This window comes from Zonotrichia albicollis, chromosome 8 (genome assembly GCF_047830755.1).
Source record: "Zonotrichia albicollis isolate bZonAlb1 chromosome 8, bZonAlb1.hap1, whole genome shotgun sequence".
Taxonomy (NCBI): domain Eukaryota; kingdom Metazoa; phylum Chordata; class Aves; order Passeriformes; family Passerellidae; genus Zonotrichia; species Zonotrichia albicollis.
This window is the reverse complement of record NC_133826.1, coordinates 30,020,412-30,037,674: the sequence shown is the minus strand read 5'-3', so window position 1 is coordinate 30,037,674 and position 17,263 is coordinate 30,020,412. Positions and strand designations below refer to the sequence as shown.

At 40.0% G+C, this 17,263-nt stretch overlaps 1 protein-coding gene across 6 annotated transcripts in view; it reads right to left on the bottom strand.

Annotated features, from left to right (window-relative positions):
• The window catches only part of DNM3 (dynamin 3), a 170,327-nt gene that overhangs the window by 106,186 nt on the left and 46,878 nt on the right, over nucleotides 1-17,263 (bottom strand). For all 6 annotated transcript variants that reach the window (XM_074546454.1, XM_074546455.1, XM_074546456.1 and 3 more), the window contains one exon: nucleotides 15,385-15,498. In XM_074546454.1, coding sequence (XP_074402555.1) covers nucleotides 15,385-15,498 — 114 coding nt within the window. The remainder of the gene's footprint in view (nucleotides 1-15,384; nucleotides 15,499-17,263) is intronic.

Genomic DNA, 17,263 nt, shown 5'->3' with positions numbered 1-17,263 from the left:
TCACAGCTGGGAGGACAGAAATCAGCAGTGGCTCTCCATCTGTGTCCACCTCAGAGGTGCTGAATTGTTCCCTGTACACCAAAGGTAAAGGAAACGCAGGCTCCTGCACGTGGTTGTTATGAATTTCATCTCAGATATCCAAAACAGCTGGACTGAGCCCTTCCAGCTCTGTCTTCTCCCCATTTGTGCCTCTCCCATAAACCTGAGCAAAGTTTGAGACAAAGCACATAGAGCAGAAACATGGAACTGAGCAGAGAAAAGGTGAAAGAGTAAATATCCTAAAGCATCCAAACTCCATGTCTGGTGAGAAGGGAGAGGACAGGGGGACAAGTGATGAGGGACAGAGCAAGGAAAAAGGACTGGGAACAGGGAATAGAGTGTTTGGAGACTGTGGTTTTCACCAGTCCATTATGTGTTACAGCAACTACACAACAGAGGGGCATTAGGCTGGAACATTGTCCAGAGCTGCACTAAACTAATTTATGAAAGATCAAATCACTGACTGCAATACTGAGACCAGACTGCCTGGAAAACTGTGCAGCACATAGATGTGGCTCTGGGCAGTCCTATAACCTTCACAGAGGAGTCCCAACCAAAGGGGGCTTCAGTTAGCACTGTTAAACTCCTGCCAGCCTCACAATCTTTCCAGACATCACGAATAATGCTAAAAACAACACATGAGGATGATGGGACAAGCTGAAAATGAGCACCACACTTCAATAGCATGTTCTCATAACAATGGGCACAGCTACTTAAAAGCACCAATAATGCCCACATGCATTGGCCAGAAGGAACAATATTGCTTAGGGACAAATTTTCTTTTTTGTAAATTTAAAATTTAAAAAATTAGTCTGATTATAGTGGAAGACCAAGAGCAACAGGATTGCAGGACTGCATTAGGCCTTGCCCAATCATAAGTGATATTCATTGGCAGAAGGGTCACAACCACCACAGAAACAAAAATCAGATACTCTTGCCTCGTGGGCTGCTGCTTCCTCCACCCTCACCTCTTCTGCCCCTGCTTTATCCCCATCTTCCATCTTTCATCCATACCCCAAGCACTCTGCATAAAAGTGAACACAACTGGGACTGGTTGCATTTGTTCACTCTCACTGGCATTTAATTCTCTACTCACTTTGTTCACTCAGCTCCAAAACAGACCCTGGAGGTAATTTTGCAGGGGTTTTGTGCTTTGATGGCAATGACAGCCTGCTCATGCTGTTGCCTACCTATTTTTAATTCTTTTAAATCATGTTTTAGCTTATTGAGCACCAAAAAGGGTTAACCTTTGCTGCTGTATGTGCAAAAAAAGCTACAGCAAATCATGGCAGACAACTTTCTCTTTGAGAATTTCCAAAATATCTATGTACAATTGCCTGCTATTATTTCAACTCATTTATCAGCTGCAGACACCCACTTACCCTTCTGGAGTTCCCTGGATCATATCTAGTACTTTTACAAAGCAGAGATACAAAATTTACAATTCCCCAGACACTTTCTACAGTAACTTTTTAATGCAAAAAACGCACACTAATGGCAGTTCAGCCACTTCACCATGAAATGGAGTCTGGGATGTTTTACAAACAAGGAGCACACAGCTCCTGTGCTACCCACACACTTCATGAGCATTTCTAAGATGTCCATCCCATTCAGTGTGAAGAATGGCCTGGCACTACATTGCTGTCTGCCAGGAGAAGAAAAAAATCCAGCAGAAATACAGTTATTTTCTTTTTCATAGTGGTCTTCCAAATTAGCATTAATGAAGAAATCAGACTTCTCAAAACCCTTAGTTTCCTCCAAGTTAAAAATCAAATAATATTGTCAGCTTGTGGAAAATAATTTAATCATGGGGCTGAGTTCATAGGCACAGTAGAACATCAGCATGATGATAAACTCGTGAAAAATGAAAGTTTATCACTACCTTTGGAAGGCACTTAGTATAAACTATGGGGAACAGTTTATTATTGATACTGACTGTCTGAGTGGAGCCTGCCATGCTGCTGCCCTGATGGCTGAAAGCACAGCACAGCCTCAGAAGCTGACTGGAAGCAGTTCAAATCCCACTGTAGAGATGGGGAGCTATTCAGTGAAAGATTTCAAATATTTCAAGTCTAGTCTCAACTTGGTATCAGAAGGAATGGAAATGTCAATTGCTTTTTGGGCCTATTCCTTTCCAAACAGAAATCAAGTGGAAAAGGAGGGATTTGGTCAAACACCTAAGACAGATGCGTGTAAGCAGCTGAGCAGCCCTTAGGAAGGGAAGGAAAAGTGCATTAGAGCTCTGAATGGCTTTGCACTGTATTAAAGGTTCTCCCTGACAAGGCTTTAGCATCTTCCTGGGCTCCCAGAACAACCCAAATCCCCTGTTCTCCTTCATTCCTCTCAAGCTTTCCTTCTGCCAGGAAACAAAACTTAGAGGGAACAAATTTCCAGGCCGCAGTGTGGGCAGCTATTCTGGTTCTATTTAACCATCTCGGGACAAACTCACAAACTAAAGCTGCTGCACTTGGCAGCAAGATTCCAAACTTCACTTCCCTCAGCCCTAAACCTGCTTGGTTCATTAGTGTTTTGCCTTCTGTGTTATTCAACCTACGTCCCTTTCTGCTGGGATGGAAAGAAAACCCCTGGAACGCTTGTCTTTCCTTGACAACATAATTTCTTGCTCTTGGTGACACATGCTGTAATTAATCTCTGACAGTTCCTCACAGGGGAAAATTTGACTGCTCTACTGAGGGTCCCACTCACAAAAATCACTCCTCAGTCTTCCCAAAATGTATTCTTGTATTCTTCTTCCACAAGGTAAGTGCCAAGTGGGAATACCATAAAAAAGCCAGGCCCTACACATGCAATGATGCACAGACAAGGAGCCCTCCTGGTTTACTCATGGCATGCTCTACTTTCTCCCTTATTACAGTTTTATCTTCAAAAGCCTTTGCCCACCAACTCATTCTCTCTGACACACTTGTTGCCAGTTATAAGGAAGCAAAGCACACATCACATTAAACTCTCCAAACCTTTACCTCTGCTAATTAAACAAGAAACCCCAGCACTGCTTGGACACATGTTAGTCCCCTGTGACCCAAACAGGAGAGCTGGAGGATGCACCTTCTGAAACAGCCACTCAGTGCTTGGCCTGCCATCACCACAAAGCAGCCTGAAGGTCACTTTTCCTTTTCATTGGACTCCAATTCCTCAGTATCCAAATTTGTTGCCTCCATTCTCCCTGAAGTGAGAGCTCTGCAACCTGCCCCGTGTACACCTCTAGGAGCTACGGCTCTCAGAATCTGCCTGCACCTAGGAAGAACCAAATCCTGCAGAAGTTATTTAGGACACCAGAGCTCACAGAACACATTCAGATTTACACATATTCTTGTCCAGGAAGCTGGTGGAGATCTACCTCTCAAAGACACTGATATTTGTCTCAGAATTCCAGGCAGAAAAAGAACTGCAGGCACCACCGCATCCAATGCATACTTAGACACAATCACCTCCAGGTTTGACTTGAGAAGAGTTAACTTGTTCTGTCAGCTGTTGTGTTAGACCGTGGGCTAAGGCAAATTTAAAAAAGAAAAAAAGCCACACAACAAAACCAATCTAAGTACAACACTTCGATTCAGCAGAATGAGTAACAAAGAAAAAAAATTTACCGGAGAACAAGGCTGGTTGCCCGTGGGGAGAATATCTTAAAATCTACGGTAAAGTCATAGTTGGCAAAATTCAATAGATCTGGTAAACATCAAAGATGAAATTCAGCAGAATAATTCCACCAAGCACCATTAAAAGAAAAATGGGACCAGCAGGGTTACCAGTGAAAAACAATGCCAGGCCTAATAGCACTGATCTACCAGAAGCAATTTATTATGACACCAGAAATAGCTATTTTCACAGTGGATGCTTGAAATGAAAACTTTAAAGCTTCTTTAAGTCTTGAGCTATAGCAAAGTATTCAACCAGCCAGCCAAAATAGCTGAAGGGAAATAGGAAGGCCACATGTGGAACTAATTACTCATGTAGAGGCTATGACAAAGAACATTTCTCCAGACTTTTCATGGGGGCTTCACTTTCAGGAAGTAACTCTAATTACTGTTCAAGTCTCGGCAGCCTGCATGCCGCTGACAGTTCCAAGAAAAAATGAACCTATTTGCCCTTTTCTTGGTCTGAAATGCCAAAATAGAAAAGCGCAACTAGAGTCATTAAAAAGAAAGAAAATAAGCACGGGGTTATTACACTAGCTTCCTGAGCAGAATCCTTTTTATAAATTCTGTTTTTCAGCCTTCACAAAAGAGCAAATTCTGCATCTACATTAACTCGCTCTCTGTTGGCTGCAGTGAAACTGTACATCTTGACTTTTTACAGCTTTTCCATACTGGGGCCCACTTCCTGCCCAGTTGAAGAAAAAAATCTGGCCTGAAGATGAAATGACTGCTTAACATTACACTAAAACATCTGGTACCATTTTATACACAGACCCATGTCTGAGAGCAGGCAATTCTAGCGGTCTCACCAGCGGCACAGTGCATACCCAAACCTCCCCAGGGTGACATCATCCCATATATGGACTCTCAGGCCCAGCCCTCCCCCTTTTCCTGGTCCTAAATTCATTGCCAGATCCCCAGTCTGCTGCAAATGTGCCACGTCAAGACTGGAAATCACAGCACTTCAGTGTGTTTCAGTGAGTGCTGCAGAGTGTGAGCGAGAGCCGAGCACAACCCGTGATGCAGGAAGGCAGTTTTTCCCCGAGACTAAAAGAGGATTTAAAATAAATAAATAGACGCGTCCGGAGATCCTGCTCCGTCGCCCCAGTGTTCAGACTACCTGTTCAGGACAATGCTGTTGTACAGTAGTCTGCACATTGGTTAGACTGGGCAAGGCAAAGCGGCGGCGTGGACTATTGGGGACGCAAGTTGCTCTTGCCAAGGAGAAGACACTCATTGCTCCTTTCAGATCTCATATCCAGTATTTTTCTTCACAGGTTTTGCACACTAGGGAATAAGAAACGCTAAGGGACACTGTGAAAAAGGAGGACTGCAGAATAAAGCGGGGAAGACATTCTGGTAAGGCCTGCTTTGGAAGAACACCTGGCCTATGACCTGGCGAACCTAGGTGACTCCCCTCCCCCCTTCCTCCAGTCATCACTGCAAGAAAGATGGAGCTCTGATGGTGCACTAAAAGCCATGCAAGAATGAGAGAGGTATATTGTCTAGAGGTACACTGCCTAGAGAAGTGTACAGCAGTAAAGCTAAAGTCGGTCATTTCTTTTTTACTAATTTTTTTTTAATTTAAAATAAAGCTTTATTCCCCAACAAACTAAAAAGGTAAATTTAATTTTTTTTTTACTTGAAGCTTTCAGTATAAATATTTAAGAAGTATATAATTTTTTTTCTTAGGCTTGCTAGAAGTATGTATTCTGAATAGCTCCTGTGATCTATGATCTGAAGATCAATTTTTTAAAAATTATTTTTGCTTAAAGTAATAAAATATTAGAAAAGAATGCATGAATAATATTTTATATTATTGTAAAATATATTATATCACCTCTGGGAAAACTGTACTTAGCTTTTTATATGCAGCTGAAACTTCTTTGCAAGTAACTTATGCTAGATGTGCTAATGAAAACTGGGAGGGAAATCATAGAAAAACTGACTACTCCATACTAGACTTCTGCCCTGTAGAATATAAAATCTTTGATTGTCAGGAAAAATTACCTTTTAAAGTTCAGGATGTGATGGAAAATAAATCACTCAATAAATAAAAGGGAAGAAAGAGCTTTCCAACCCGATACCTGGCTGGATATTGCATGGGAATGATCAGGACCGATCGACTGTTGCCGCTCTCATGTGCACTTTGAATCGCTGATAATTCTTCTACCATTCCAAATGATAAGTTACTTTGTCCTGAATCCCACTGATAAAAATGGAATTTGTAAACCAATGCAGAAGTTTGCTTTGGTGAATTTCCAGCTGTCCTGGTAGGGGAAAAAAACCCTGAGGCTGAATGAAATCCCCACGGACAAAATAATACAAAAAGTCTGGGCTGCAATTTGATACCAGCCGAACTCCAGAGTCAGCTCCCCTAAAGTTAACAGTAGTAACAAACTACTGCAACCGGAAAAAAATCCCACCTATATGGTGCTCATTATTGCCAGGAAGGCTTGGAATAGCTGTACTGTAAAAAGAATTAGCATAAATATGCAGTCATTAGCATTGCAACCAGCCAATTTTGCAGAAGGTGTGCTGTATTTTAGACAGCCTTCGTGCTATGATTTCTTTATTCAAAAAATCTGTATATTATGCTGACCTTTTCCATTGCTCCTTTGATAATCAATAGAGGAGCTTTTGGGGAGGACTGGTCATGTAGTGTTGGTGTGATGGTGCCTGGACTGGCTGCCTTAAAGCTTACAAAGGAAGGACTACCACTGTCAGTTCCCTCTGCCTCCCAGCAAAACTTTTCTTTTGACCAAAAACCTCTTTTTTTAAATGAATATATACAGTTGTAAGTTATTCAGCCTTTCTTCTATTTATTTTGCAGAAGATTATTTTTAGAATTAATTTAGTGGGTTTTAATCCATTATAGTATGAGTAGAGGGAATTTTTGTTCTCATTCTGCTTTAAAGTGGAGTTACAACACACGTATAGTTGTGGTTATTAAGAGAAAATCTGAAGCAATAGGAAGAAATTAAAGGAATGGAACTAGAGTCAAGCTGGCATTAATATTTCTCAATCTTTACATATGATTGCTGTCTTAGGCATCACCAAACCGGAAAACTTTTTCTGACTTAGATTTTGCTTAAGCGGTAGAAAAATGTTTCCAAATCTTGTTAAGAAACTCGCTCAGTTTTGCTTTCAAGGGGAATATGATCATTTGCAAATTTTTTTTTTCTCTCTAATGCTTACTTGCAAAGCTACTTTTTTTTTTTTAAATTCTGATCTAGAAATTAAGGAAGGAAATACTGTTATCCAGGGAATAATAGGCTCTCCATGAAAATAGCGTTGCAGATAGCCTGTGTTAACTTTTGCTAAATAAGCAAGGACGATGGAAACATATGGAACGAGTGTTTCTCTTATCTCTAGTCCACTATTTGCATTAATCTTTATTTTAAATGACCTTTCTGGGTTTAGGAAGTGATTCCCCTCCCATACACCCATGACTCTTCAAAGTTACATTTTTAGACTGTAAGGCTGAGATCGAGGAGGCCCCCTTGGCATGGGGCTTGGAAAGGAGGCGGGGGGGAAATGCAGAGTGCAAAGCAGCAGATATGGAAAGAAAGGCTGTATTGTTAGCAATGAATAAGGAAGTATATCGACCTCAGCTCAGTAATCAAAACATTTTCAAAGTGAATTAAATGATTCTGTGGTTCTTAAAACACTGCTGGTTTAGTTTAAAAAATTTCTAGTTGATCATAGTCACAGAGAAGATATTTCAATAGTTATAAAACAAGATGCTTTAAACAGGCATGTCAACTAACACAAACAGGCTGCATATAAATATTTCAAAAGAAAAAAAAAAAAACAAAATACCATCAAATATTACTTTTTATAATGAATAAAACAAGAAATTAGCAGGACCCAATGCATACTAATCATGGTGAGAGTTCTCTAAAGCCAGGACAATACCAATGTTTAAGCCTGTTGTATGAACTGATACATATTACCATAAAATGCACATTGAAGCCAGTAGGAACATTTAAAATAGGTGAGTGTTTCAATACAATAGATCTTTTTTTCATCTTTAGGGAGTGTACTTTATTTAAGTGCACTCAAAAAAAATTAAAGAGGGAAGAGGAAGAAAATATTTCAGACTTTTCTAACTATTCCTTTTATGTTAAAAATCAAAGGAAAAGAGAGAGAAGGGTGGGGGAAAGTCAGCTAACTTTACAGAAATAAATATAGATCAAATAAGCATCCAAATGTGAAAAAAACTAGTTACTTTTTAGAAAACCCATGTCATTTGCCATCTTTCTGCCTTGTCATTAAGCTGCATGCTGCCTCCTGCATGAGCATTGCCAGTGCTATTTAGTGCATCTGTATTTTCAGAGCATGAAGACACTGCCACCCGCCCCACGCTCCTTGCCCCCCTTCCTGTACTATCACTGTGCCTCCAGACCACCCAAGTATCATTTCTAGATGGAAAATATTATAAGCAAAATAGCAAAATACCTGCATAAAAATTCCAAGCTTCTACATAGAATGCTCATTATAAACTTTCAATCAAAATCTGTTAAGCAGATTGGAAAATGAAAAGCCCTAAACTTTTTTTTTTAAAGTTTTTAAAATAAGACATTTTAATCAAGAGCATAACTTTACTTTTACTTGTAAAAGGCTTTGTTTCCTTAACTGTACTTTATTTAGGGGGGGAAAAAATCTTAATTGAAATACTACTAAGGATCAGGTTTAAACCTACAAAAAGACAGGAAATGCCAGAGTTAAGAATGAAACTTTCCTGAATTATTCTACTGTAGTTCTGTACTGCATTTTACAGAGCATTGCAAAGCAGTATCTAAAAATAACAGCCTTCCCTTAAATAAAGAGTCCTGATTACTGCTGGAGGGAATTCATCTCTCAATTCAGTTTCCAAGGTGCCAATATTTAAAGTCAGGTCCTTAACATAAGTTTCTGTAAATATAATATTGGCAATCATGAGATTATTTTTTTTGTTATGAATATTCTAAAATATTCTTTTTTATTATGAATATTCTAAAATAGTCCTTTACTGACTTAGTATGTCAACCAGACACAGCACACAAAAATGTTAAGCCCTTTAAGCAAGTTAACTACAATTTCAAGGAATTTCAGTTTTTAACTAAAAATCAAGTGGAGATATTAATCTAGTCACGTCTAGCAGCACCCAGTGAATTAACTGAAGGGAAAACAAACTTGCCTCTGCCGAGATGTAAAGCTTTTTGCTGATTCTTTGATGAATTCTCCTTGAGTACAGTTATTAGAAAGACGGCACAAAGTTTCCACTTACGATTTTCCTCCCAGCACAACCTCCCAGACAGTTGTTAACTGAAAACCTATTTTAGAAAATCCATACTTCTGCTGTTCCAATATTCTGTACTATAGGTTGCCAACAATTTTGACTGTACAATTCTGTTATTTCAAGAAGCATCCATAAAACAGAAAGTCAGACCTAATTTTCTTCCAGACAAAAGATTTTTCACTTCTTTAGCAACTAAATGCAGTAGTTAAATCTGATTAAATCTATGAAACAATCAGTGTATTATATCTATTTTAAAAATACTTCTAATTTTCCACTTCTGTTTTTCTTCAAAATGTAAAGCAGGTAGGGAGAAATGGCAAGTTAAAGCATACCCTTACAATTTTACTTTTAGCTATAAAAATTTAAGTAAGCATTTTATAAAGACAAAGTATTTAATGTATTGAAATTAATTTTTCATCTCTGAATTAGTTAGCCATTTTTGTGGTTGATTCATTTATTTAAGACACCTTATTCCACCTTGTTAAGTTCAAGGAAAATTTCATTCATATAATTGATAAACTTAACTTGTATAGTCAATTTGTATATTAACAGAAATGCGTATTATGCTTTACAGCAAAATTATTAGAGGCAGAACACCTGAATAATTACATATTGACTTATTATTAGTTTAATATAAAACCTCAGCACTATCCCCACCTTTAATCTCTGGTAATTTATAATCAGTTTTCAGGCTGGATTTAAGATTGTATTCTGAATGGGGTATGTTTGAGAAGGGTTTGAAAGCACAGCTTTGTTGCTTACCTATGGTGGCACTAGCGAGCAACAGAGATTCAAGAACACTATTACAAACCAGAAACATTTAATCTGTAGAGAAAATTAATACAATTATTCTTTTCCCCCTTTAAGGTTCCAGTGGGTTTTATATCTTCTGAAACAATACGCCAGAAATGTTGCAAATGTCACTGCAAAGTTGGATTACAGTCACTGTGTGTAGGGACAGGGTATAGAGAAAATTCAGCAAAGCAGCACATCTTGTGATGTGAAATGATGCTATTTGCATGCTTTTGATCTCTAGTATAGTCTGTATTTGACTGAAAAAATCTTGCTGAAGTTTTATGAGGTTAATTTATTTTGTCAGAAAGTACAGGTTTTGAGACAAAGCAAAATTTAGATAACATGCAAACCAAAATACTAAAAGGAATATAATACATGGACAGCTATCACATATTAGTAAAAAAATGCAATCAGTTTTCTTTCCAGCACATTCCTTACAATGGGGTTAATGTGCAAGTTGCAGCCTCCATTTATACAGAAGGATTTTTATTTTTAACATCCCAGATTATTGTACTTATCTGCTCCTAGAAAATATGCACTGTATAAACACATCCTTTATCTTGAACTTCAGTATTTCTGTGCTTCCATGAAGAGTAAAAACATCTGGTTAAATTACTATGTGTGAGTACAGTGTGCAGGCAAAACCCTGCACAAATCACATATAAAATAAACCACGGCTTCGGTTCTTTCTGCTTTTCCAAATGTTCAGCGTGAGCAGTCTGTTGAAATCACATCCCTGATATGTGTCAGCACAATGATAACTCATGTACCAAGCTTCTTTTCTGAATAAAATCAAGTTCTCTTCTTGTTCTGCAGCTGCCAATGTTTTAAAGTTGAATTCTGTTATGTGTGTTCCCCCCACCAAACGCCCCCCAAAGTGGACTGGCACAAAGCGTTGCACAGCAGCGGCGATGGCTCCAAGGGACTGGCTGGACGGAGTTGTCATGTGTCTGCCTGTCTACACTTGCTGTGCAGAACATCCTCTCACCTGTACAGCAGGCACAGACAGGCAGTCGCATGACAACCCAGCCTGAGGGACAGCCACCAGTGGGAGCCTGCTCTGAGAGCCCAGAGCGTCTGCAGCACCAGCTCCAGCCAGGAGTCCTCTGGACCTCACACGGCCGCTCAGTCACCAAGCCCAGAGTCACAGCAGCACTGCCTGTCAAGTACAATAAAACCCACTGCTGAAATTCTTACTGTGCTTCCTATAGTACTCTTTTCCTAGCTGTGTTCAGGAGCTCTCTAACAGTAAGTTGGATTTACCCGCGGCCCTGCGGCACCTCCGGATGTTCTGTCCTCCCGTTTGCTTCCCAGGCATCGCTCGATTCCTGCTGGATAAAACTCCCTGACAGAAGCCAAGAGCAGCTTGTTGTGTGGCAAGCTCATTCTGTAAACACACACAATGTCAGACCTTAGAGGAACTTCTCCCCTTTCCACTCTCTCACGTCCTCCCTGGTTTTTATAAATTCGCTCTCGAATCTCACATTATTTTACAATTGGGAACAAACTGTGAAATTATAACACAAACTGCATCCAACACTGGATGTTGACAATAATATAATTTACTATTGAAACAGAATGGAAATATTTTCTTTGGAAATAAGACTACAGGAGATTTTTTTTTCCCCATCAATGTAAATTTCACATTTTTAGGAATTCTAATTCTACTGTCCAGTTTGGCATCCTTTGCACAGCAATAATGCCAGTGAAATCTCTGGATGCTTTAGAAAGAATAATAAAATCACATTCTATGACCGTGCACTGTAACAATGTTACACCACTTCACAAATGGCATCCATATCTTTACAGTGATGAGGTTTTTTATTCACAAGCTAGAATGACATTCCACATTCCCAGAGTCCATTTCATCCTAATGCACAAGTGGCTAAGTCACAAACTTCAGATTTGCTGGTAGACTCTCAAATGAACCTTAATGACTGCTACTTAACAATACAGCAACAACAGAGAGCTAAAATGCTCAGATTTAATAATTTGTCTGTGTAGGTATGCCTTATAATGCTTCATGGAATATTCTATGAAATAAATCTGTATGTGTGAGGTCACAGAGTGTGCTGATCTTGCACTTGTTTACAGCAGCCTCAAAGCCAATACACAGCACTTTCCTTGCTTGGTTTTTAAGTACAGAAGCACAAAGTCAGGGTACTGCTCACACAGCAAAGTTACAAACAGAAGCAACTGCATGCAGGATCAGAAACTAATCCATGTCAGTTCTCCCAGAACCAATACTGTAACTTCTCTAAGCACACTGTTCAAACACCAACCTGGCATTTCCAGAACTGCAAGTCTAAAATTGCATTCTTGGGCACAGAATCCCTCTCATCAGGAATAAAATCCTGGTGTATGTTTGACAAACAAAACTGTATGAAGAAACCAATAGTTTCTTTTCTAATATTGATATGATACAGGAAAATCTGAAATATTTTGCCATAGCAACTCGCTTCTAAATACATTGTACTGTGGATTTATCACTGTACACCTGCACCTCACAAAGGAATTTACTGCACCTCACAAAGGAATTTACATCCTTCTAACGGCACTAGCGAGCCACCACTAGTGATTTTGCTCTCAGAGCAAATTCCAGACTAAAAACCAGGCTCAGCTTACACTAGAGGGGGTACACAGCCCTGGAGGCCCCAGCAGGCACTGGAGCTTTGCAAAGCACAATGTCAGAGCTCTCTGGTACACAGCTGCTGCAGCACTGCTACAGGCACAGAGGGCACAAACTCCTGAGCATGCCAAGGGAGGCCAGGTGAGAGCTGATCCTGCACCTTCCCCAGCTGCCAGGGAAAGGCTCCAGGCCAGGGAAAGGCAGCTTGAGCAGGGCTGGGGCTCTGAACCAGGGAAAGGCAGCCTGAACCAGAGAAAGGGAGCCTGAGCAGGGCTGGGGGCTCTGAACCAGGGAAAGGCAGCCTGAACCAGGGAAAGGGAGCCTGAACCAGGGAAAGGGAGCCTGAACCAGGGAAAGGCAGCCTGAGCAGGGACTGGGGGCTCTGAATCAGGGAAAGGCAGCCTGAACAGGGACTGGGGGCTCTGAAACAGGGAAAGGCAGCCTGAACCAGGGAAAGGCAGCCTGAGCAGGGCTGGGGGCTCTGAACCAGGGAAAGGCAGCCTGAGCAGGGACTGGGGGGCTCTGAACCAGGGAAAGGCAGCCTGAACAGGACTGGGGGCTCTGAACCAGGGAAAGGCAGCCTGAGCAGGGCTGGGGCTCTGAACCAGGGAAAAGCAGCCTGAGCAGGGACTGGGGGCTCTGAACCAGGGAAAGGCAGCCTGAGCAGGGACTGGGGCTCTGAATCAGGGAAAGGCAGCCTGAGCAGGGCTGGGGGCTCTGAACTCCCCACAACCTCACTGGGCACAGGCAGACACACAAACACAAGGATCACTTCTCACATCACCACATCTCACTGGAGGGAAACACCCCCACACAGCCACTGCAGCCAGCAGGTGAGGAGCCTGGCTGATTTTTCAGTCTTACTGAGAAGGTCCAGTACAACAAAAAAAACAACAAAAAACCCCAAAAAACCAAAACAAAACCAACCAAGCAAACAAACAAACCCAAAAAAATCATAACTTTATAAACTCTTTTCCAAGAGAGAATAATGAAATTATACAGCTAATCTGTATTTAAGGAGCAACTTCTTTCACCAGCAGAGCATGGAATAGTACTCTGCTATTATGCCATGCAATTATTTTCTTACCACTCTAAGAAATCCCTAAGTGATCTCCCATGGCCTGAATTAACTACTGACATTATCATGACTCTCAAAACATAATTGTTTGGCAATTAAAAGACATTATCTTAAAATAATCACACAGTGGCCACTTCTTTCTGAGTACTTTCATGAGCTTCCCAGGTGACTCTCCCCAGTAGATTGTCAAAACTATTTATTTTTAAAGTTGCACAGCACAAGATGTACTGTTGGGATTTTCAGGAGTTTTTATATTTCCCACTAAACAAAAATCAGATCTAAAAAAACAATACCAAAACTACCTCATCTCGGATGCACCTCCAACTGCCTGAGACAAAACACAGCAAGTGTGTTAATTTTGTCACATTGCTTGTTTTAGTTACACTTGTTTGTATCTTACCTAAGAAAGCTGGTTCGTGTAACTTAAAGGCAGATCACAAAAACCAACAGTTTCAAATTATCAAAATCATAAAGCCACTTTTGCATTTTTTTCAAATTCTATTTCAGCAATCTGAGAGTAAAATTTCCTCTCCTGACACCTGTCCCTTGGCTCCTCCCCTCTGCCTGACATGCACTGGTTTTCCTGTTACACTAAATTTTAATCCTTTTAAAACTTAAATAAAAGGGCAAGGGGCAAAATCCTCAAGATTAACCTAAATTGTCCCTCTGCCTTAAGGTGTATCCTGAAATGGCTACAGAATGGGGGAAAAATTTATTTCTGAGCACAGTTCCCACCCCCAGCAGCATTACTGAAGGAGTTCCACATCCTGGATTTGCAGCACTCTGCCTTATGCCCTGCAGGCCCTCTCCCCAGGGCTTCCAGAGAATTCACTGCAGTAAAACACCATGGCAGCTTAAAGAGAATATGAATGTGCACAGTCCCCATCAACCTGCTTTGTTGGAATCAACAAGTGTTTTGATTTTTACTTAGGATAAGATGAAAATACTAAGTGATGCTTTGGAGCTCATTTAAGGCTTTCTCTTTACCTGTGCTTCTTCCATCCATTGAACTGGTTCACCCTAAAAATCAATAATTTCTTACTAAAAACATTTCAAATTGTTTTGGGGCACAACCCAAATAGGAAATAATAGGTTTTTTAAAATGTAGCCCCATTTTTCTACAAAAACCAACACAAACCTTAAAAAACTCACAAAGGCTTTACCATAAATCTGATGGCACACATATTCCTGTTTTAACCTTCAACATACTGCTGGAGTCTTGGATAAAATGTATCATTACACACACAGTTGAAAAAGTCATCAAACAGAACAGACAAGCTGCCAGACAATATATTCAAAGTGAGCAATGAGGATGTCCTTTTCTTCATTTCCATATCACTCACCTCAGATTTACTGATCACCCAAGAACATGCATTTTTTGTCAAATTTGAAAATCCACACCAACCAGCTAGAGAACTCTGCAGATGGGCTTTGCATCTCTCAGAACACAAGACCAGAGAACAGCTGTTTTCATTAAATCAATTGCTGTAGTTACTTTCAGAAGTAAATTTACCCAGACAATTTATGATCAACTTGCAGTAGATGTTCAAGAGTAACCAAAGCAAGGATAGGACAATAAGCAGAGTATTTCAAAACATCCTGAGATTTTTTTCTTTCCTTTTTTAAAAAAATGTGTGGAAATCACAGGAAGGGAAGAAAAAAGTAAAACAAACAAAAATACTCCACACCACACCCTGTGTTTGTTGTCAGCATTTCAACAGAAGTCTTAGGCAGTCAGCATTCTCTATGAATCAAACCAGAAATTTAAACAACACAGCTAAAACCTTAAAACAATCTTTCCATTCGTGTTTACACAAACTGATTAAATTTTTCAAGTTGATATCAGAATACTGTATTAATACTGGGGTTTTCCCCAATAGAAAAAAAGTTCTTCATTCCTTACCTCATCATCTTTATACCAGGACAAGCTCTCTGCAGTCAGGACAAACCAGTATTCCTTGGAGCCTCCTTTCATGATGCCAATGTTGTTGATGGTGAGCCAGCCTTTCCGGATGACCTATGCAAGGTGCAGTCAGGTACAAGTTTAGTTCATTTCTCACTTGACACAGTTCTGCTGCTGCATTCATTCTTTTAAATCAAGATTTGCTAAATGAAACACAAACAGGTGCATTTTTTCAGTCTCTGGGAAAGTCAAGAGTTTTTGCAGCATTCCAAAAAAAAAAACCAATAGTAATGAAGTGAGTATTACATTTTCAGTCTGAAGGTTGGAGAAAGAGAGAAGCCAGACTATGAGAATGTTGTACTTCAGCAAGTGTGAGTGTGATAAGGATCAGGTAAGCCTGAAGATATTTATTTGCTGTACATGAACATATTCTGAAAGCCTACACAATTAATCTCTGACTACACTGTTCTGGTCTAATTGTTAAGGTCATCCCTAAAGGTGGATACCAGGAAAAGCACCTAAATTCTGGTAAAGTGAGTGGCCTCTGACACACACTGAGGATTTTCAGAAGTGGTTGCATGGAGTGACAAAGGGGAGAGGTCTTCTAAAGTTAAGTTAAATTACAGCAGGAAGCTGTAAGGAGAGGCATGTGAGAGCCATTTTCTTCTCATAGGATAAAAGAGAAAAAGAAAGGAAGGGAAAAACCTTAAGCAACAACAAAAATTGGGGGGTAAAAAAGGTAAAGAAAAAATTTATAACATAGTTACAAGCCAAAGATGAAAGAACAGATGTGAACACACCTATAAATACTAACATCAGGAGGCTACAGCATGCACATAGAAAGAGAAATTAGACAACTCCCCAGCAGAAGAGAATAACCATGAAAATTCATTTACAGATGAGATGGAAACTTTCAATTTTATTGGAACAGCCACTGTTTTCCAATATAAATGAGAAAGCAAACATTCCTTCCTATCATGCTCTGAACAAGACCACAGAACTCTCCTAATCACAGATGAAGGAACCTCAGCTCTTCTCTTTCTCTCCACAGCAACACCCTTCAGTTGCCAATGGAATACTGAGACAAAAAAGTGCTCAGAGAAGCCCTTCAGAATCCTCTCAACAATCTCCACAGGCATTGACTTGTGTGATCAAACATGAGTTTCCTCCTGTATTTAAAGAACTCTATGAGACCAACATTGCTCTCACAGGGCTTCACAAGACCAGTAACTCCAATACCAACAACTCACCAAAGAAGAACATGGCTCACCATTTATTTCCCATCTAAAGAAGTTTCAGAACCAGAATTCACTCCTATTTAGCCTGGATGTTCATGTAAGCTCCTAAAAAAACAGCTTTGATTCTGCACAGGGTGAGGGGCTGCATTCTATTTGATAATTAAACCAAAGAAGTTGCACCTGAAAAGCAGGAAATGGTATGGAAATGCACATAATCCAAGAGAATCAGTTTCATTTCAAGGAAGATAAATGTGTTTTCCCATTTACTACCAACCACGCCAGCAGTGTAAGAAAAGTCCTGAAGATCCAAAAACAGGTTGTAAATTATTAGCCTGTAAGAAAATCTTTAAGAGAGCACTGATTTGGTTCTGAAGCCACAGTAAGGGATGAGAGAACAGGACATGATTCCTGTAAAGAGACTCAAGGGTATGGCACAAGCAGATTAGATGGAATAACCTGTTCCACAAAGGTTTCTACAAAAGTGGGTCAGGACTTTTAATATTTGTGGTTTTTGAGGGGGGAACTTAAGTGGAGAGGAGCATCAGTGAGTGCAGACACACATGGAATGCTTGCCTAAGTGCAAGGGAAACATTGATAATAACTTGATTACCCATCAAATCCTCATTTTATTTGTGATGTTT